At 39.0% G+C, this 22605-nt stretch overlaps 1 protein-coding gene across 2 annotated transcripts in view; it reads right to left on the bottom strand.

Moving 5' to 3' along the window:
- tmem132e (transmembrane protein 132E) overlaps positions 1–22605 on the bottom strand; it is a 445874-nt gene that overhangs the window by 9579 nt on the left and 413690 nt on the right. For both annotated transcript variants that reach the window (XM_042499185.2, XM_042499184.2), the window contains exons 7-8: positions 14814–15093; positions 399–593 (exon numbers count right to left, since the gene is read on the bottom strand). In XM_042499185.2, coding sequence (XP_042355119.2) covers positions 399–593; positions 14814–15093 — 475 coding nt within the window. The remainder of the gene's footprint in view (positions 1–398; positions 594–14813; positions 15094–22605) is intronic.

The raw sequence follows: 22605 nt of genomic DNA, 5'->3' as shown, positions 1-22605 counted from the left end.
GTAGTTTGATAGAAAAAAAAAAAGTTCCTACATTAGACTGCTAACTGCTGGATTTTGGGATGACCCTTTACCCTTTATGTCTCTGATGACTTAACTCTAACCTTAACCATAATCACTACACTAAGGTATTTTGCACCATGCACTTTATACCATGCACTTTATGCATACAGTTTACATTGCCCCTGTCACTGCAGTTTTGTCCTCTGTATGAATTGTTGTACTGATTTTTTTCTTTTTTTTTTTTTTCCTTTTTCTTTACTTATTTCTACTGCCTGTTACACAAACAAACACTGACAAACACTTGAGGGACAAAAGCACAAAGACAGAGTTCAGTTTCTGACAAAAAATTTAAAAAGCATTTGGTTCAGGACTCTTTACTGCAGTGTGTGATAAGTTACCTGCTTGGGAGTGGTGAGTGTCTGGATGCCGGTTGCCTTGGCCACCATGGTGTGGCTGTTGCCGGGGCTGGGCTGCAGTGATAGGGTCAGGCCTGAGATGGCGTGAACACGCATCTCCGTGATGGAAACCTTGTCATCTGTGACCGCAAACGCAGACTCTCCCAATACTGCATCCACTGCCAGCGGAGACTCCACCTGCAGAGGGAAGATGCTCTTTTATTGTTTCTGCACCTGACTGAGGGACATCGTTTAAGTCCAGAATAGACAACAGCTTTATTGTTTTTCTGAAGCTCATAAAGCCCATGACAAGGCAATTTTGGATTAAAGTGCTTTGTGCTATTGTTTGTTCCAGTGTGTGTTGGATCTGTATGTCAATGCCTCTCTGTCTATCACAGTGAAAAAAACAAACAGAAAAAACCCAATAGAGATAGAATCCATCAGAAACCAGACAACAATCCAGAGCAGCCACCACACGCTTTCAAAGTGACGGTTAGCAGAAACACTTGTGCCCATCTAAGTGTCACCACATGAAATACCAAAACCATTTAAAGCCGGTCTCGCCTCTTCGGGTAATCCCAGTCTTTTGACAGGCCTCTGCACCCGGTACTTTGAGCACTTTTAAAAGATCATCATTTCACTTTGCAATTGCAACCAGAGGTCATGAGGGACTTGAACAAAAGTAAAGAGCCATTCAGTGAAGCAGTGGCCTTGTCCTCAGAGTCAGACGGAGAAATCTTTTCCACCTTCGTCTCAAGCATTTTCCAGCTGGTGTCAAATCAAGCATAATAAGCCAGAGCAGTGAAGGGTTTGGTGCTATGACAAGTTTGCCTGATCATCGTCAACTGAAACCTTGAAACAGTAAAACCAATCACAAGATACACAAGTTCTGTTTACAAAGTATAGTAACTAGAAATTTAATGTGATAATCATGTTTTGAAAATCTGGATTCAAACAGGTAAGACTGATAAAAATAAAATGATAAATAAATCACCATGGTTACTTACCTGAAGCTTTCAATCTCCCTCTCTAGACTAGAGCCTTGTTGTGACACAAACCCAGTTTCTGTGACTGCTTCTTCGCTTGCGTGATTACTACATCATTTATCGTCCAGTGTTTTTTTCCCCCTCTTTGGCTCAGATCTAGGTGCCACATAATTTGTTGCGTAATTTGCTGCAATGTAATTTGTCATGTAAAGGCTGGAGCCAAATCCTCTGTGGAAACAGATGCACATGCAGGTGTCTGGTTTTATTAATTTGGTCTTGATACGTTACGATTTCTGTTGTGCTCAAAATCATAAACAGCCCTAATAAAAACACACACATGCATGTGCCTAATCTACACCCACAGAGTGCATGCTGGTCTCATTTTAGCCCCTGTAGCTTTTACTCTACGCTGTTTAGTGAGTGAAATCTATGTGACAGAGAAATGAACTACAGTTTTTCTAAATGTTCCTTTACGGTATAAGTTGCTTAGGGCCCATGGTCTTGGGGCCCCCCTAGAAAATATATAGTTTTTAATAAACAAAAGACAATAGTAAAATAAAAATGTAACATCCTAAATAAGAACTGACAACATTTTGAACCATCTTCTATAAATACTGGCAACATGCTGCAGAAGTGTTAACCAAGTTGGAATTTACTTTGTCATTAAAAAGGATTTGATTTAGAAGTTTCTATTGAGAATTCATAAAGAATAACACAAATGTACTTCAAATCCTTGCGTATGTAAGTTCACTGCATAAAAAAATAATTGATGACAGAAAGAAAAAAAAACATTTTTTGAATAAAACAAGACTTAACTACTACCTGTAGGAATCAAAATGAATTAGTGAATGTTTACATTTTACCTGTTATTAGAAGTTTGGCCCTTTTCTTGGGCAATTCAGTGTCAACATGTTACTCAAGTGCTCCAGACTTTTTATAGTTTTATAATTTGCATTTTATGTTTGTTCCTCTCTCTATTTTTGCTTTTTGCCTTTTGCATCAAACTTTAACCAGATCAAGCAAGATATACTGTATTTACTGTAGTCTGTTGAAAGAAAGTTGTCATTTTAACACAGAAATCACACATTATTGCCGTTACGAAGTCCTGTCTTTACACTGTCTTTGCATTTTTACACAGAACCAAACAAGGGTGGCATCAGCATGCCGGCATCATGTAGGCAGTGTAAAGGGGGCTAGTGTTGCTGCAAGTAAGGCTTAAGTCTTTACATAATCATTTTTACATTATATGTGTGTAAACTCATATTTACAATACACAAGTTGGTTCAGTGCCATGTAAGGTGTCAACATGTTACAATGAGGAGGGACCAAACCGCAACCTGTGTCAGGGATGCCAGAAGTCTCATTTTCAAACTTTTGCTGCTTTTTTAACATCATTTCACACACCTTAGCAGTGATTGAGTTTGCTCCTCCAAAGTATTTTTGACACATTTTATTTGTAAAATATTAAAATATTCTAAACTCAAAGTTCACTTGCTAGCTTTTTCTGGAGCTTTTTGTATCTTATTCTGAGCACGCTATAAAAAAAAATCTATATTCTTCACTTCAGAATGAGATCATTACCCTCTTTTTTTTCAGTGTAATGGCATTTGTTACAACATAATAGCTCACACTAATTACATTGCTTGATGACTGTTGCCAACCTTTGTATTTCATAGCTACAAGAATGGTATAATGCTCCTTACTAACATCCTCTTAGCCTACAGAGGCTAATGGTTGGAAACAATTAAGCGGAGGTGTCGGCTGTGTGAAAGGCTTTCTGCAGCTGTGTGTTTGTGTGTGTGAATATATCTAACCCTACAGCTACTCGACTTCCCTGCCCTTGATATTTTGTTTTATACATCTCTGCAGAACACACTGTGTATGCAGAGCAAAGTGTTATAAAAGTTAAACAAGTATTGCTGAAAATTTTACAAAGAAATATAAAGTAATCCTCCATAGTGGTAAATGCTTAGGGCTAAAAATAGGAGAACAAACTTTTAACAGAGCAGCAACATTTTTCAGTCAGGTTCTACTTCCATATGCATACTGTCTGAGTGTGTTGGATTAATGTGCCAGAAGAGAGTTAAGGTTTACTGGGCAACATGTGCTCATGCAAACACGCACAAACACACACAGAAGTGTACATGCAAAGCCCTAAGGCATAAAAGTAATTTGATGCATAAGTAAACTTTTCAGGAGGATAACTCGGTTGCCTGATGGATCACTCTTACATTACTACAGAAGCTTTTTCGACAACAACTTTGCATCAACTTGACTGCAGAAGTGTGTTTCTAGGGATAGATTTAGTTTAAGAGAAGAGTTGATAGAGATGAAGACCAGAAGTCATCTTATAAATACTGTCCGAGAGGTGAAAGATGTGTCCAGAGCAAAAACAAGTCAGTTTCTTTGTGAAAACACATCGAGACATAAATCCTACTGAGGTCGCAGTGAGTACGAATCCACCAGTAAAAACTGTTTGCTTGCAATTGATTTTCTGCTATTTTTCACGTTCCATTTCACTGTGGCTGATATTTTCACCGGCCAATTAAAGTGACTAAAAAGAAAATCTAATACTATCAAAATCAATACTTGCAACTATGTACAAATGTCAAAACACGGTTAAAAAATACACCACATTGTGCACATTGATTGTCTAAATAAATAAAAAAATTGAATCACAGAAACTAATCTTGTTCTGGGTTATGATCCTTTATGGATACATATCATATGGTAAAGGCTTTTATTCTCAGCTGTCATGTATCCAATTTCAGGAATATTTAAGAAAAATCACACTGGTGCTACAGAAGGGATGCTGCATTGCAAGTTTGGTACCAATGCTTGTTCCTCCCACAGTCTCTGCTATTTTTGGTACTTGAGATGGCACACATAGACCCTCAAACATCACATAAACCTGTTTCATGCATGTTATAGTTGTCAATAGATTCGTTACCCCAAATCTACCTGAGCATTACTTATTTTTCCAATGAAACAGACACCATTATAACAAATCAACTTAACAGAAATACAGAATGAAAAAAAAAATCTATTTTAAATCAATAAGCAGCCAAGCTCACATTTTGGGACAGGAGCGGTACCCAGTGATATTTATAGATAAAATGGCTCACAGGAGTTGCCACCCACAGTTGCCAAAGTACAAAAAGCGGCTTGAATGTGGAGGAAAATAAAGAGAGAAAACAGAAGTGCTCAGAATGATTCATTCCTTCATAATATTTGCAAGTTTAAAGGCTGTGAATATCCTTGAAATACTGGATTGCTCAAGGTTTCCTTACACCTAATTCTGCAACTGTGCTCACCTAGAATTCTTATGTAAGGCATAATTTGATTTATGGATACTTATCAGTGTTACTGCCTGAGCCATGGTGCTGTTATTTGTATCGCACTGTGACGTTAAAAATAGATGTATTTACAACTTTATGCACTACTGTATAATTTGTGCACAGACTAGATAGAAACACAGGGTTTCTGTAGGAGCATCTTGTCTAGACTTTTCCTGTCACTTTAAGTTTTGTTAAGGGCAAGTTTAGCCAGTGATGACTTTGTGTTTAGTTCGGGCCAAGCACCCTATTGAAACGTAAGGAATTATTTATGCAAATAAATCACATTTTTAGAGGGGCTAAAGTGTCTTGAAAACTTGTATTTTACAGGTCTTATGTTCTGGTGTCAAAAAATTGGCTCAGTAGCTTCCTCTACAAAATTTCATTGAAGGTGCCCCTGCAGTATATTTCACCTAGATGTACAAAAATTGGGAGGCAGATGTAACATCTTATGGTGTTCAAAAAAATGATCTTGGAGCCATACTATAAACCCATCAGGAAGTCAGCCATTTTGAATTTAGTGTGCATTTTTTGTGCATTTTGGCCCTGTACAGGGGTTATACTTTAACTAACTTCTCCAAAAGATTGAAACTTATCAACTTCAAATTTTATGTTTGCCATCTTAAAACCTTTGAGACCAAAGGCTATTAAAAGCTTAAGTTTTTACAGAAAAGTATGACCATGGTGAGGCCTTATATTTCCGTGTTTTGTCATGAAACAGGATGTTGTTTTTAACACCGCTGTAGATGGTCAAATCTGGCTGAAACTTTAAGTATTCGATAAACGTCACCACTGGAAGACATCTAGATGCCAATATTTTGTTAAACTTACAGAGAGACCTACTGGCAACAGAAAATTAAATGTTTTATACTGTGCAATATGTCATCTCCAGCGCCACCGCTCCCTGCAGTGAATACCATACCCCTGAGGTGTGCAAAGCTGCGAGGGCCTGTTCATCCCTGCTTGCAGCTTTAAACAAATTATTTTTTATTGTTTGAAGCTGAAAATTGTTAAACTGTAGGACATGACTGATGATACTGAAAGTTTGGGTATTCATTGTAGTCTCAATTTTCAGTTTAAAAGCTATTAATGAAAATATGAGTTACAAAGACACTTAGAGTATTCTAAATTCTCTTGACAAACAACTGATTGGAAATACTTTTGGCCAGCTGCATGGTAACATGGTAAACATTGTACAAGATAGAAAAGATGCAATTTCAGATTACAACACGAACCTCAATATCTTATATGTTAAATTGTGAGTCATGATATCTTGTTTTTCATCTACTCACTACTGATGTTATCACAATCAATATTACTCCCTTCACCCACACATGCTGCATGCAGAACGTGTGGGAGTTTCCCGCAGACATTGTGGGCAAACTTAGAAAATCTGGTACTGTGGTAAAAGAAAATGAGGCAATCTGAGGGAAAACGAAAAACTAAATTGCAGCACTTCATCAGCAAATACACCCTGGAATACATCACAAACATCACAAATTGATAACAGTCTGGGAGAAAATCTTTCCCCCTAGGTTTTCATTTTTAATGTGACAAAAGCTTGTTTGAAGCACAATTTCTTTCTGCAAGTGCCAGCAGTTCTCTCCCCCAAGTATTATTTTAAAAACAGAGGACTGCATCAGTGCCAATAGAGTAAGTGATAAACTGTGGCCATTTGTCGATCAGTATTTTGGTACATAGTACTTGTGATACAGATCTACCTTTTTACAATGACTCTGTCACTCTCTGTGGTTCACCATAACTTGGATGTTACATTTTGACTACTTAATACTATATATTTTACACAATTTTGAGATTAAAAATACATAATATTTAATGTCCATTTTGGAAATTTACCTCCAAATAAAAAAGGTTACTGTTTTTAAGTTAATATACCACTCTCACCATGCAGACACCATGGCCAAACATTACGTTTTATTACATTCTGTAATTCATAGTATAGCATATGATGTTACAGTGAGGATGGCGATATTAAGTGTGGCCAAACTTTCAGATAATGGGGTAAATGTATGTAAAAGTAATCCGTGTGAACAAAAACCTCAGATGTTCTGAAACTGTTTCCAATGTTTTTTTCTACTTTTGCGATGGATTTCTTTAATTGGTCATCTGCTCCAGGCACGCTACTACAAATATTAAGGTTACATAAACTACTACACGTGGCTACTGGCTAACATCAGGGAATTTTGGATCAAGTTTCTGCTGGAACAAGTTTACTTGTGCTGGTTTAAAAGCATTTTTTGGTGTTTTTTAATACCAGAAAGTGCAGCTATACACATAGTTATTCCCTAGCTACAAGTAAACTGCTACATGCTAATGTCAGAGAAAAATATAATTTTGCCTGCTGATGTTGGAGATTTTTTCCCTAATTTGCTTTCATATTCCTGCTGGAACATGTCCAGTTGTGTTCAGAAGTTTTTATCTGTGATTTCCCATGGCAGATAGTACCGTCATTCTCTGTTACAGCCATTTCCCAACTGCAATGATGGTGCAGAGGTGCTAAGAAAAAAGAGGATCCGAAAATGCAAACCAATCAGAGCAGACGGGGCTTTTTTTTGTAAAGACAGGAGCTAAAACAAAGTGTTTTTGACCAGAGAAACCCAAAGAACATGATCATAGCAAGTCCATTTTAAATTCTTGAGAACTCACCTGTGATTTTTATACTTTTTACAAAGTATACCCATATCAATGTGACAACTGTTGTACTGTGGAAAGAAAGGTGTTTCATGTCACATTCATCAAGCCAATTTCAAGTGTTTGAATGTTGCGGCAGGGTTTATTTAAAATCCTAATTGGGGCAGGGACAAAGCTAGTGAAAGAAAAAAGATTCTTGAACCGAGTCTGTCCCTTTTACTTTGAAAACACTTTCTCCCCCTCTGATGGTGGGAGATAATTAACATATGAAAAGCCAGCACCTCCCGGCTGAAAGTAAACAGTGCTATTTTGACAAAATTTGACAATGTGGGATGAATATTGATTCACAGCTACACAGAGTGATGAATGATGAATGTGTTCCATGTCGGCGTTTCTGTCTGCCAGCAAGGAGAGGTCAGCTGTAGCTGTGTAGCTCCTTCCAGCCCAGCTCCCAGTTGAATTTGTCATCAGTGCTGCAGGCAGGGGAGGTGAAGTGAAGCACGAAAGTAGTTACACTTTACATGTTCCTCAACTAGGAGCTCCTCTATCAGTCACTGCTGTGTGGCTGTGCGAGGCGTTGTATTGGTGGCCTTCACAGGAAGCCGCGGCACTATTTCACTGATGCTTAAGGCAAACAGAAGATCAATGATGAGTCCAGCAGATTGACACTGACCAGCAGTGTTTCTTCACTAAGCGTGGGTGAGCACTCACTCATGCTAGTGCATATTACTTGCATCACACTACATTATTTTCTCGTTACTACACTCCATGCCTCTCTTCTCAAACCTTGCATTCAATAAATCATAATTTTGCTTTGCAGTGCAATGGGAATGTCAGTGGAGGATTTATTCATGCAAGCAGCTGATGTCGTGGGTACCTTACAGAAAGAGGAAAACAAGTCACCTTTCATGCAACAGAGCATCCTCAGACATCTAAAGAAAATTACGCAGGTCTGTTTAAAGTGAGCACCACTTTAAACAGACCTTGAGAAGAGATCATTAACACCTTTTGTCTCATCTGAAGGCTGTGCCCTATATCACCATAAGCTGCTAATGTAGGGATCTGGCAATTTAAACCTTCAGTTATACTTTCATTATGTTTAATAACGCTAAAATAAACTTGGGCTGGTTGAAAGCTAAAGTTGCAAGTACAAAGTGCATCTTAATTACAAAGTTGAGGAGCAGTAAGAGTATGCCGTCCCCACTAATTGGGAGACTGGAAGGGCATCTTATCAAATAGTGTGTGACATAATACAGTATGAATCCAGCATATTGAAAGCATTTCACATTTTTTGAAATTCAAACAGTTTTTTTTGCTGCCACTTGGGACAGCCAAAGTGAGAAGGGGCATAGTGTAGTTTTATCTTTGTTTTTAAGAAATAGACACACAGCTTCATTTCAAATTCTCTTGGTGTGTAAATAAGAAAACAGAAAAAGTCACACAGTTCTAGTATTTTTTTTCTTGCATGTAGTAAAGTCATATGTGTTTCTTGTGTATTCTGTAGAAATAGATATCCCTCTAAAGTTTGAAAATACAAATTAAGCTGTACAGTAAATTTAGAGCAGCAAATATAATATAATACTATATAATTCATTCAATATATATCACTCACAGTATAAACATATAAAAACAGTTAACCTTAACTAATTTGCTCCTGGTTGCTGTTTTTTATAATATGGCCTTAAAGCTGGAATAAGTGGTTTCATTTTGGCGTCATTGAACAAACGATCAGAATTTTCTTTATCTCCAAGCAAGAAGCTGATTTATTTCTCAGAGACAAAGAAAAGACTATTGCGAGCAGCAAACTCTTCCTCTGGGCATGGCTGCACTGGAGAGTTTGTGCTAGCAAAATTTGAGCCGCTATAACCACCAATCAAAGCTCCAAAGCTGCTGCTCACTCTCCTCCCCAGAAAGCAATGGCTAACTGGCTGATTCTCATTTGTGGTCTGATAAACCAATGCTACAATGCAAGAGTAAATAAATCACTGGAAATACCCAAACTCCATTATCAGTACTTCATACTTTAGCGGCTAAAAGGAAAACCAAACACATTACAAAATATCCCACTCATCCTCCGAATAAGTCTTTCCCGCTACTACCATCAGGCTGCCGCTAAAAAGTCTCCTTGGCCAAGGAAAACACCTATAAAAACTCCTTTAATCTCACTGCAACAAACATATTAAACAAATGGTAATGATCAACACATCTATATAAACACGATACCATTTTGCACACAGTAGTACATTGTCTAAATTATTAGTATCAGGTATTAATTCAGTTTTTAGGAACACATGCTACATGTTTACTGGCCGAGTTTGTTTTCCACTGTATGTTGTATGTTGAGCCACGTCTAAGACGATTTTTTTGTCATGACAGACAATAAAGTTTTCTGAATCTGAATCATGTATGGTAAACATTGGGTTACTGTTTGGGGCATGTGCATGTGTCTGTGGTCCTCTGGTTGGAGGAACTTAGGATAGAGAGACGAGGAGGTGGAGGGCGTATTTTCAAATCCAGCCTGTTTCTGCCCGTTCTACATCTCCGACTCACTCTCCTTTAATATTCAGCACACATATGACACATGTAACAGGCAGCATCAGTTAACAACATCAGACAGTAACCTGTGCACAACGTCGAGAAACAAAACTCCAAGCAAAATACAATTTACTACTCTGAGGAACAGTTTTAGCAAATTGAACCTTGATCAATTATTTGTGGACTCAAGTGACAGATCAGTTTAGTCTGATTATGCTTTGACAACAAGCTGGAGCCTTCATCTTGTACAAATGACGATTTTTTATTAAACCTTCCATCAGTGTAATCAACACTGACGAGCACCGAGATGCATCCTGCCTATTTCTGCTTGTTTGCACAAAACACAAAGTGCTTCTTCTCCAAGAGGATGAAGTTCTGATGAAATACAAATGTAATACCTCTCGAAACACAGCGAAAAAACCCTGAAAACATGACCCTCGCTTTCAACTTTTACCGTCCTGTAAACTTTCAGGCAATTACACAGCTTCCCACGTTGCAGAGTAAGTGGGTGCAACAGCTGCAAAATAAACCTCTACACCCCTTCCCGCAAGGCAAGGGTTCCCTCGACAGCTAGAGCCGTGCAACAGAACAGTCTGCCTAGTATCCCTGATAGACGCTCCAATAAAACTATTACTTTCTTGGGGGACATTTTCAACTTTATTAGGTAGATCAAAGTGCGGAGAGACAGGAAGGGGGGGAATGACACGAGACAAATGTCCTGTGTCGTTTTTCTTGTCTATGCGACATCTGGGGATAGAAGCCGTGATGTAGAAGTTTGTTTTGACATTTCATTGCATTTCTTATCTTCTCACCTTCATCTATTACATAACTCTCTATTTTAAAAAGATGTGATAATATTTGAAGAGTCCCACAATTTCATATACATTAGATGGACCTAAATTATGTATGGAATTTGTACTTCCATATTCACTCTACAAACCTCCACTTTTTCTTTTTGTGAGTGACACCATTTCTCCACAAAATCCATTTAAATCATCGGGTGCCGTTATCATTTAAATAGAAATCAAATAGTTGAGATATGTGCCATACTGTTCATACATCATAGAGTAAATATTGAGCTATAATTTTCATGGGAGATTAAAGATTCTCCAGATTGGACTCTATTTCTATCTGCTGTGTGTGTTTGGGCAAGCGGTTGGTGTTTTCAGATATTAATGAAATAATCTCTGATGAGACGACTAACTGTGAATTCTGTCCAAGTCTGGCTTTGAGAAGCAGCTATTGTTCAATAATCCTCTGGATTAAACCCTCCAACTCCCCCCAGGTTTGCCAAATTCCTAGAAAGTCATCATTCTGCCATGTAATTACGGAACATAAATATACAGAAATCTACAATGTACTATCTTTATATTAAAACTTTTAAAGCTCAGATACTTTCTCTGTGTCCTCAATTAAAAAAAAACTGTCAAATCTAACAGAGAAATAGTAATTCATGCAATAATCCTTAACCATGTGTCCAAAAAGAGAGAAACTAAATGACTGCACTAAGTGAACAAAAGCTGCTCCTTGTCTTTATTCACATTCATGAGCTGGTGGACAATTTGAATCGGACTCTGAAAGAGTCAAAGACTAATTCAAATCCTCTGAAAGGCTGAAAATTTTAGTAAGAGCTCCATTGTTGAGATCTATACTGTTCACTTTCAGAAAATCTGCATAATAATTTCACTGTTCTGTGCTCTGCAAACTGGAGGTCTTTTACTGTAACTTCTTTGTAATGTGAGTTTTGAAAGCCATTAATTATCTCATTGCGCAGGGCTCTAATTTCAGTTTCCTTTTTTGGGGTTTTACGCAAGCCTTTTTAAGAAAGGTGTTTTTACTTTGCCTTTTTGATTCACTGACACCTACAGAGAGTGAGCTGCAGGTGCAGGAAGCAGCTGGAGTTTCAGTTTGGTCTCATTGGCGAGCGATCACTTGACTTACACACTTAGCCACGTTAGCCGCATAGCTCGAAGGATTGTTAATGTGGTCATTCCACCACTTTAGTTAAGAACTGAAATATCTCATCAACTATTACATGGATGCTATGAAACTTCACACATGCATTCATGGTGAATAGTTATTCCCTAACTTTACTTCTAGCACCATCAGCTGGGTTGATATTTCTGGCTTTTAGTGAAATATCTTGACAACTATTGGGTAGATTTATCATGACAATTTTGTATAGATTTTTATGGTGCCCAGATGATAAATAATGAAAGCTTTTGTGATCTGTTTACTCTTTGTCCAGTGCCATCAGGAGGTTTAAACTTTTTAGATATCCAGTAAAATATCTCAACCTCTTCCAGGTGGATTTGCACAAAGTTTTGCATTCATGGCAAGACAAAGAATCCCATTGACTCTGGTGACCACAATTTAACATGAAGTTCACATTTGTGAAAGTTCTTAACAACTTTTGGATAAATAGCCATGAAATTTTCTGTGTGAATTAAGTAATTTAGTCATTGGGCTGATGCATGTCATGTGACATTAACTACTGAATGGTTAAAATCAACTCTAAATCTTACATGAGACACCAACATCCGTCTTCTTAGTGAAAGTCCTGTGTTTGTTTTACCCATCCGCCACCCCTCCTCCCACTGTACTTTTGAACTTTCTCGTCCAATATACTACATCATTGCTTCAGCATTATTTACACTGGAGTTAGCTGAAAGCCCAGTGTATCACATACAGATACTAAAGGATGCCTTGTGTGTCGTAATCAGAAATTGGCGGCCACTGACCAAGCTGCCGTTTTTGATGCCCTGGAATGAGAATACGCTGAACATTCCCACCATCCTTAGCTATAATTTGTGCTCGAAATGTTAGCATGCTAACATGCTGAACTACAATGATGAACATGATAAACATACCTGCTTCATCATTGTTAGCATTTTGCTCAAAGCACCAGTGAGTACACCCTCAAAGAGCTGTTAGGATGGCTGCAGACTTATCACAAAGACCTTTGAATAGTGATTAAATGACATCGAACAAGGCTTGCTCGGATGAGAAGGGGGCCTGAGGGCCACCTGATGGAGGACTTAATCCAATAACAATGGGTGTTTGAGTGATCCAATGTTTCCAGACCAGCTCTAGCATGTTGCTCTATATCATTTCACAATATTATAAAGTTGTTTGAGGGATGTAATTATTTTTGAACACCTTATCTATTTATTTATTTACAATTGCTATGACGCAGAGTGGCAAGTTATGTCTGGTGGTAAATTGATAATTATTCATGTCCTTCACCAGATTACAAATGATCCATTGCCCATTTAAAATGATGGATTGGTGACTTATATCTTTCCTCCCTATTTCGCCATCATTGGACGCATCCATCAGGCAACCATTCTTCCTCCTGACAGTCTGAAATTGTGATCTTTCATGGTGATCAAAACTCTCACCAACCGTTACTTCTCTCTGTCCCCATAAATGACCAGTGAAGCATCAGTAAATCACTGCCCAGGAGTCATAACTTTTGCTGCTTCCTTTTTTTAAGCACTCCTGAACCTGTCTCGGCTGAGGCATTTATATGCACTTTCCGTCAGGGAGCTCTTTTTACTTGAGAGAAGTGGACATCAACAGCCGCATAAGAGAGATCGAGGGGTTGTTGTTTTATAGCAGACAAAGGGAGACAAAGAAAGATGGAAGGGACAATAGATTGATTGTGAAACTTCAAGGATGAATCTTGTTCATTACAACTTTGGTGTTGTGTTCTTAGTTTCAGTCAGCGCTATACAATTTAAGGCCTGCGGCCCAAATTTGACCTGCAATAGGTACCAGGTTGCCAAAAAAAACATTCTCTAAATAACAATGAAAATTAATGGATTCATACTTGGATTTCTTTGCAATTTGAAAGTAAACAAGGTGCCAGAACATATAGAAAAAGCATTAAAGTAGAGCTTGTATATGGTGGCTCAGATGGTAGAGCAGGTGCCCCATTTACAGAGGGTATGCAGCAGCTGCGGGTTCGATTCCGGCCTCGGCCCTTTGCTGCACGCCATCCCATCTCTCTCCTCCTTTCATACTATCATTGTCCTATCATCAATAAAGACTAAAAAAGCCAAAAAAATAAACTGTTTAAAAAAAGTGCCAACAGCTAATACACTGAGTCCCAAATATCCTCACAGGACAGCAAACATGCAAATATTCAAAACAGGCAATTCATGTATTATATACACGGATAAATATGACTATTTGTCTATTAACTGGCCCCTGGCCTCTTGTCATACTGCAAAAGTAGCTTAGGGGTAAAGCAAGTTGATTATCCCAGCTTTAGGCCATCATTCCCAATAGTAATGATACCATTGTATTCCTCATGTTAAATTTATATGATATGGGAAAAGGGCAAAGAAAAACAACAGAATTAAATCATAGATCAGGTTTTAAACAAATTCCCATGTTTGTCAGATTTTTTTTAAGAGAAAACAAAGATGAACAGTGATATTAATTCCCTAACTGTTGCACCCACCCATCACAGTTTATCAACTGTCTTTTGGGTTCATCTTCAATCTACCAGCAATGTTTTTTGGTGAGTACAATATTATTAAAACCAAAAGAAAAAAAAAGATCAAAACTCTGAAAATAAACCCCATGTTGTAATACACCTGCATTATCCTTTAATCAAGGGATCAGCAATCTCAAAGAGAAACCAGCTTCTTTAGCCCTGGCTAACAACTGCTGCAAACTCTGAAAGAGTAATGAGCTCTAACTTTTTAAATCTTCCCTTCTCATCTATTTACCTCAGCCTTCATTATGTGTGTGGTAGCTGTGGTGGGCACATTCAAGGAACACCACGCCTGCTTTCACGCTTCTCACTCAGACGCGTCATTTGTCATCAAGAGGCACTTAATTTTTCACTGCTGATTTATGTGAATTCTCAGCACTGAGCCGTAAAAAGGCGGTTTGTTTACCTTCAGCACAGTGGATCCCAGCTCCAGACCCACCAACACCGTCCTGTCCACCAACTCAGCTATCCTGGGGTCGGCCACCTTTAGGGAGTCCTGGACCAGGTCTGTGACATCCACCTGCCAGTCAGGCCCCAGCATGGTGATGACCTGGTCGGTGCCTTCTGTGGAGGTGGTGTGAAACTGGGTAAGCACCTTGACCAGAGCCCTCTGGTACTGCAGGGTGCAGCCTCGGCTCACCCGGCGCTCGTCGTCTTCATCATCTGCATCGCTGTCTCTGGTGCTCCTTGGAATGAATGAAAAATGGAAAAATATTTATAGAAGGAAAAACTGGAATTTCCATCTTGGGGTTGTATGCATCAATACATCAACCTGCCGTAGCATTTCACATTCATGTCTGTCCAGACTGATATGTAGCCATGACAGATGACCATGCTTCACATATGGATGTTGCTGCTAAGAAGCTACAAACTCTAAAATGTGAATGTTTCACAAGCACTTTTAACCCCGCAGCACAGATGATCTATACAATCAATAATGGACACACAAGTTTGGTGTCACCAAGTCAATATCTGACCAGATGACCTCTCTTCTGTTCCTGAGTTATGACGTTGAATAGTGGCCAAAAAAGTGCTTTTGTAGAACTTTATGATGTCACAATAAGGTTGACCATTAGCCTGTTTGAATATTAAATATCAGCATTGTATTCATATTTGATCTCATCTGACATTTGTGTGAAATCTTTTCATAAGAAGCATATAATTTCTTGAGTTATTGCCAAAAAAATGTTTCATAAGATGACAGTGGCCTTTGAAAAAATCTAATCAGTTTATTGTAGCGTCCAAAAGGATGTTTGTGCTTCATTTAAGGAAATTCCCTCAAGGCCTTCTTGAGATATGTCGTTAATGAGAATGAGATGGACCAATGGTCACAATGACCTTTGATCTTCAACCACCAAAATCAAATTGGTTCATCCTTGAGTCTAAGTGAAGGTTTGTCCCAAATTTGAAGAGATTCCCTCATAGTTTTCTTGAGATAATGTGCTTATGAGAATAAGACAGACAAAGCCACCACTTTCCTTGACCTTTGACCACAAAAATCTAATAAGATCATCATTGAGTCAAAGTAGACGTTTGTGCCAAATTTGAAGAAATTCACTCAAAGCGTTCTTCATATATCACATTCACAAGAATGGGACTTCAGAAGACCGAGGAACAACCTGAAGACATAATGCTTCTGGTCACAGCTGTTGCATTGGAATAAAAACCGCTTAAACATTCCTCTATTTGGTGTCAAGGATTTATTTAATAGAGTAAGTGCTGTCCTAAACCACCCATGAATGCTGTGTCTGCCAGTTCTAGGCAGCTGTAAGTATCCAGAAACAAAGCAACTGAGTTAAAAAACTTGCGAAGCTACACTTAATGTCGAAAATCTGGCCAAGTCTGGAATTGGCCACCAAAAAGATTGAACTCCTCATAAAAACATTATGAACTTTAAGCCGTCACCAATCACAACTAGTCACTTCTCTAAACCGAGCAGCTGCTGCTAAATTATGCTCAGCACTGTGGCACGATGCTACGTCTCAATGTGTGCCTTCTGTTCTTAAGGGTCTCTACTCATTTTATAATTTGACATCATAACACTGATGAGAAAGTCGGCACCACTCCATGTGAATCCATCACATTATCTGTTCTGATGTAATGGCGATGAGGAAAAGGATCCTCTGAGCCAGCAGGGAGGGAATGATAGGCACCAAAAAGCAGAATTTTGGACTGATGCCCTTATTTCACAGGAGCCCTGGGCAGCGGGGTTAAACATGCCAGGTGCAACCCCCACTGAGTGCAATCTGCTCTACAACAAGATGTATGAGTTACCCAACTTCTCCCAGCAGTCTTGACACTCTGCCAGTTACTCCTTAAAAAGCACTCTTCTGCTTAATCTTAGCTTTGACTTAACTATCTGAGCGACTTGAGATTCAGGAGAGGCAGCAGGGCTGTCAGCCACTGACAAAGTATATATCCCCCCCATTGATTCAAGGTAGAGGTCTGATTATTAGGCTAAACACTTCAGTCCTGAGGTCTCATAACCGCTTAGAATACACTCCCACTACAGCAATATGCATTGTTGAGTGTGCTGCTCCACCTGTCCCACCTACTGGGTCCGATTATTAATTCATCTTAGCATGCTTCCTCTCCACACCTCATCTTTCTCCCCAATGCTTCGGTGCTCTGCTTCGCTTATAACTTTGCTCTGGCAGGTTATATGATGTATAGGAATAAAAAGGCCTCCCATAAGGCTCTCATGGATCATTGGAGGTACCTGCATGTAACTGTTCATTCAACCCACTTTAACTTCACCTCAGGAGCTTCTTTCGCTCTGGTTAAACTCAGGTCCTGGACTTATCACTCCTGTTTCAATGGTTGGTTGAATGTATTACTTTAAAATTAATAAAAAATGCAAAGCCATTAACACTTGATGTGCTTTTTTAACAATGTGGCAAAGCCTCTATGAATTCAATACTATGGAAATGATTGCCCTGACAGGTAAAAAGCTGAGGACATTACACTGTTCAGTGCAATGAAGCATAGTATTAGTACAAAGTGCATGTGTGCAGACAGTAAAACAATAACAATGCAAATGGCATAATAAAAATAGCATTAGCTACAACAACTTGGTTTTACTTTTGAGTGTTAAAATAACCTTGCATATAGATTCTGTCTTAAATAATAGAGAGGATCTATTGCGCTCATCTCCAGGTTTAGACTTGTACTGAAGATTTCTACAAGAACCCATTTACAGGCTTTCATGACCAAAAGCACTTTTTCTCATATTGCAGAGATACTCAACTTGCTTTGCTTGGGAGCCAGTTTTGCAAAATGCCAGCAGGCCAGGGGCCAGTCACAGCAGTCCCAAACATATTTCTAGGATTTTAGAACAATTCTTGGATTTTTAGACATTTCTAGGATTTCAGGACATTTCTAAAACCTTTGTAAGATTTTAGAATCTTTCTAGGACTTAAGGAAGTAAACTGGAGGTGAGGAATTTGAAAGAAGCAGGTTTCATTGGGCAGGGAAGGTCTAAAAAAGATGAGACTGGGTGCATTATAGGCAATGTGGGGAGATCGACTCATAGACTGAAGTCAAAAAATGAAGATTTTAGCCATACCTGTAAATTACAACACATTACAATGTATTTTACGTATATAAAGACTGTAGCCACGTGTCCAAATATATACACTGGATAGGACTGTGTGTATGACTATTTCACGAGAAACAAAAATGAGAAAGAAGTGCTGATAAATAGAATATTTCTACAGCTTTCACTGCTGTTGATGCACAAAGCAGCTACCTTGGGATTTTGAGGTCAGAGTTGCTGACGTTCCTCCAACTTTCCGAGTCAGAGATTCGACTTTAGGGGTTGTTCCAGTTGAAATTTCCAACTGACTACCATGAAATCTAGTGCAAATGGAACACAGTACTTTTGCTTCATAGATAGTTCTCTTTTTTTAATGCAAATTTTAGTGCCTGTGAATTGTATTTTGTCTCTCTTTGTGTCTCTGTCTGCAACTTTGTGTTTTCACTGCTGACTGTCTTGGCCAGGCCTCTCGAAAAAGAGATTCTTAATCTCAATGGGACCATCACGGGTAAATAAAGGTTAAATACAATAAATAAAAATTAAAGTCAGGATATGTCTTATGTGACCTCCGGTTATACCTCAAAAAATAATATGTAACTATATTGTGGGCCTAAATGACCCCAAACCAGAAAAACCCAATCAAAAGCAATTACTTCATGATTTTGCTGATTTTTTTCATAAAAAACTGGGGCCTTAAACTGATCTTAGGTAGGTTGCATTTTTCTTCCTTTTAATATAAGCTTTCTGGTCTAGATGTCATCTGGACTTCATACTGCGGGCCTGTGTGTGTCGCAGACTGACAGTGTAGCTTCAGGTCATGTAGTTGCTGTTGTACTTAGGTAAGTGAGTTAACAGCAGACGCTGAGGCTGCACACTCAGTTACTCATTCACTTAAAGATAGAGAAAAACCCAATGAGACAGTAGGACTCTCTCCGTCTCTGTCAAGGAGTTTCACAACTCTGGGCTCAGGTCAGTGAAAGTTTACCTTTCTGAGTCTGTACCTGAAAATAAGGCTGATATTTTTTCTCCCCAAGAAGAATATTGTCTGTTCTTATTAGAGTCTCTGATACAACCGTACAAGCTGAAGCTTCAGTGCACACGGGCTGCCCGCCCGATTACACTTTCTTTCCTTTTTTAGAGCATGTTGCTGGATAATGCAGCCAGTGAGCAATTCTGCTGCACTGTAGCAAAGGCCCACTGCAGGCCAAGAGACCTTGCTGCGCATGAAGGTTCAGAATGTGTCACATTGCAGAAGTGAGGGAATGTAGGATGGAAAGACTGCAAAGGAAAGGGAAATTAAAGAGCTAAGGAGGTGAGGGAGAGCGTGTGGGAGGTTAGAGGTTGTGCAAAGGAGAGTTGGAGAGCTTGTGAGAGCAAAAAAATAAGCAGGAGAGACTGAGCGATAGGGGGATTAATGGGAGTTAATGAAAAGGCAATAATTCAGTCTAACAATCCCAAAATGAAGCAGCTTTAGTAAAGTCTGATGCAGATAATCATCATGATTTGGTGTTACTGGAATATGTTTGAGATGACTAACGAGCTACAATATATTGTATCAGAGTTCTTACTTGGAGGTTTTATTTACAGTGCTTTGTGAGGCCTGTGCAAACATCATCTAATTCATAATCACAACGCTCCATGATTACTGTAAACAGACAAGACCAAGGTCAGGACAAATAGATCCTGCCATCCCTTGCCAGAGCTGTAAGTGCTGCTGTCCCTCAGAACTAAGATGATTTCTCGTAAATCCTGTTGCTGTGTGTCCGTTCTCTGCCTGCCATCTTGGTACAGTAGAGTTTGCCAGTCTTGTTGACAGTGATGATGTTTCGTTAAAGGGACAGTTCACCCCAAAATCAAAACTACATGTTACCTGCCGTGCTATTTATCAAACTAGATTGTTTTGGTGTGAGTTGCAGAGTGTTGGAAATATCGCCCATATTTTCTCAAATATAATGTAATTAGATGGCACTTGGTTTGTGTGTGCTCAAAGCACCGAAAACATACAATAAAAAAACTCAACCGCAATGTCTCTTTCCAGAAATCATGACCTGTTCACTCAAGATAATCCACAGACCTTGTTGTGAGCAGTTGTTAGGAGCTTTTTTCTTGCTATGGAACTACAACTGCCAACGGTACCACTACAAAGATGACAACATGCATCAGGCCCCCAAGACGTGTGCTGGGATTTTGAGTCAATTAGTGGCTAAACTGTGGAATTACACCTCCCAAATCTGTGATGTGATGCTGTTTAGCCCCAAAACCCCTTTTCCTCAGTACCAACATTGTGTAAGAGGCACATGTTTTGAGCTTTGCAATCCCACAAAATGTCTTATTTCACTCTCATGATTTGATAAATTTAGTGCAATAACATTTGGAAAGTCTAGAGAAACCGTAGGAGTAAATAATTTTATTCCTGTTCAAGATAGCAGAGCACTGAACCAGAAGTGGCCGGCTCAACCTGCGGATGTCTCTTGTGCACTTGTTCTGTGGGCCCAATGATTTAGAAGGAGCGCTAATCATTTGGGTAATTTTATACGCGGCAGCTTAACGTTTTTGACTTCATGTGCTCCTTAGCAACTTTTCAACGCTGCATCCAGGTCTCTTAATGCATCCATGGCATGCATCTAATGCTGGCTCACCTAGCACCATTGAGCTAACTACTGTTTACAACTCAGCTGCCCTGTCACAAGCACGAGCCTCAGGAGACAGATGCACGCTTCCTTCTGTGCTGTGATAAAGTTGCACAATATCAACTCAATCTACTGATGATGGCTTTGTGATTCAGGCGAAGCTCCTGACTCCTGGCGTGTAAGTAGATCTTGATTGCGGTTGTTTTGCTGCCATAAGAGATTGATGTTTTGACATTAGATGTCTTAAATTTAATATGTGAAGCATCTGAAAACCACACATGCCTGTATGTGAATCTATGATGAGTGATAAATGTGCTCTTTTATGAGGGATTTATCATTTTTCCAAACACGTTGATTCATGAATAGCCTCTGTATCAATCAACACAGAACAAGTACGATTACCCTGAAATGAGATGTGGGCTGATTTAAAAACAAAACATTACTAAATCAATCAATCAAGAGGTGCAAATATAAGGATAAATTGATCTATTTCCTGTGAAGTAAACAGAAAGTATCATTGCAAGCTACACTAAGGTCTCAAATTAAAGTGGTAATTACTTTATGATGTAAAAACAACATATTTCACATTTAAATAGCTCCAAGTGAACGCCAGCCTGCTGTCACAGTGCTACTGCAACAAATCAGGCAACAGAGAAGCATTCTATATCGCATACATCAAAAGATATGTCCAACACAACCACTAGAAATATCACTGAAAACACAAAGCTTCCTGTGGGAAGGCCAGTCTAGTCAGTATCAGCAGCTTCAATAGTCGGCATGTGGCACCATCGAGAACGATGGGAGCTGCCTTTGTCTGCAGTTGCCTGATGCTGCAAAGATCTACAGGGAGAAGTAAAGAAAATTACATTCCCTCAGTAAATCCAAATGACAGCATGCAAAAAAGAAATGCTTCACCTGCAGTGAGATGAATTCTCTGGCCTGGCTGTGTGGCAATCATAGCAACCTAAAATAGCTCACAAGGGGTCTTTGATTATTGTTTTCATGACGGCACAAGGGAAGATAGGTGCATAGAAAATGGGTTGGAAGAATCGCATGGATACATAATTCAGAGAAAGAAACTTTAAAACACGCCAATTTGCTTGAAACAACCAGCACAACTGTTGGTTTTCAGGGAACGGTAATAACAAAGGAAATATTGTTAGGCAAGAGTTACACCATACGAGACTGCTGGCAAACCCTGGGGCCTGGTAAACGTTGGACAAATGACAAACACCACTCACAATAACGAGGTCTGAACATCTCACAAATCTGATAAAAGTCCATATATGATTCTTCATCTGCAGAGTTCTACTTTAATAGGCTGGGCCTTTTAGAAAAAAAATGAATGAAAGTGGGGATTTAAGACACATTTTACACGTCAAAATAATACACCATCTATAACACATTATAGCCCATCGGGGATCTTTGAAAAATGAGGCTATGCAAGATGTTTTTCAAGCACTCTAGGTCATTTGAAATACCTTAATTCTTCAAACAACTCCTTAAACACGCCATTTGTATTCAGCTTGGGTAGAAATGGATTTGGTCGACTGTGATGTACTCCAGCAGCGACGACAGCAGCCACCCGCGTGAGTGTTAATGCTCCCATTAAACATTTCCTAAATGAAGGGTTGTGGGCCTGTTTGTTACTGTTCCATGCATGACAAGAATGCAGGAATGTTTTAATGAACCCAGGTTCCTTAACCTCAGACCACTTTTCATCGGGGTCCAACCTCATACAACCTTAATCTCCCACTGGTGCCTTTTCACCTAAAGCTGTTATATTTCTAATAGCTCATTCATTTTTTATTGCCTGCTGGATTCTTTCTATTGACAAAAGCTTCTGTGGTATAACATTGACATGAAGGCCAGACTTGGCCTTTATTCCTCACAATGGCGACAATATAAACAGACCACTAGAAGTGTAGAAGTGCGAGAGCTGTATCATGATGTTGCAAAGATGTATATAACACCTTTAATCTGTATATACTTTACTTACAATATCGTGAAAGTGATTTGTTTTTGTTCTTTAC

Source organism: Plectropomus leopardus, chromosome 15, assembly GCF_026936395.1.
Source record: "Plectropomus leopardus strain MGB_pleo_1.0 chromosome 15, ASM2693639v1, whole genome shotgun sequence".
NCBI lineage: Eukaryota > Metazoa > Chordata > Actinopteri > Perciformes > Serranidae > Plectropomus > Plectropomus leopardus.
Note: the sequence above shows the minus strand (reverse complement) of the source record. Positions and strands in the feature narration are given on the sequence as shown.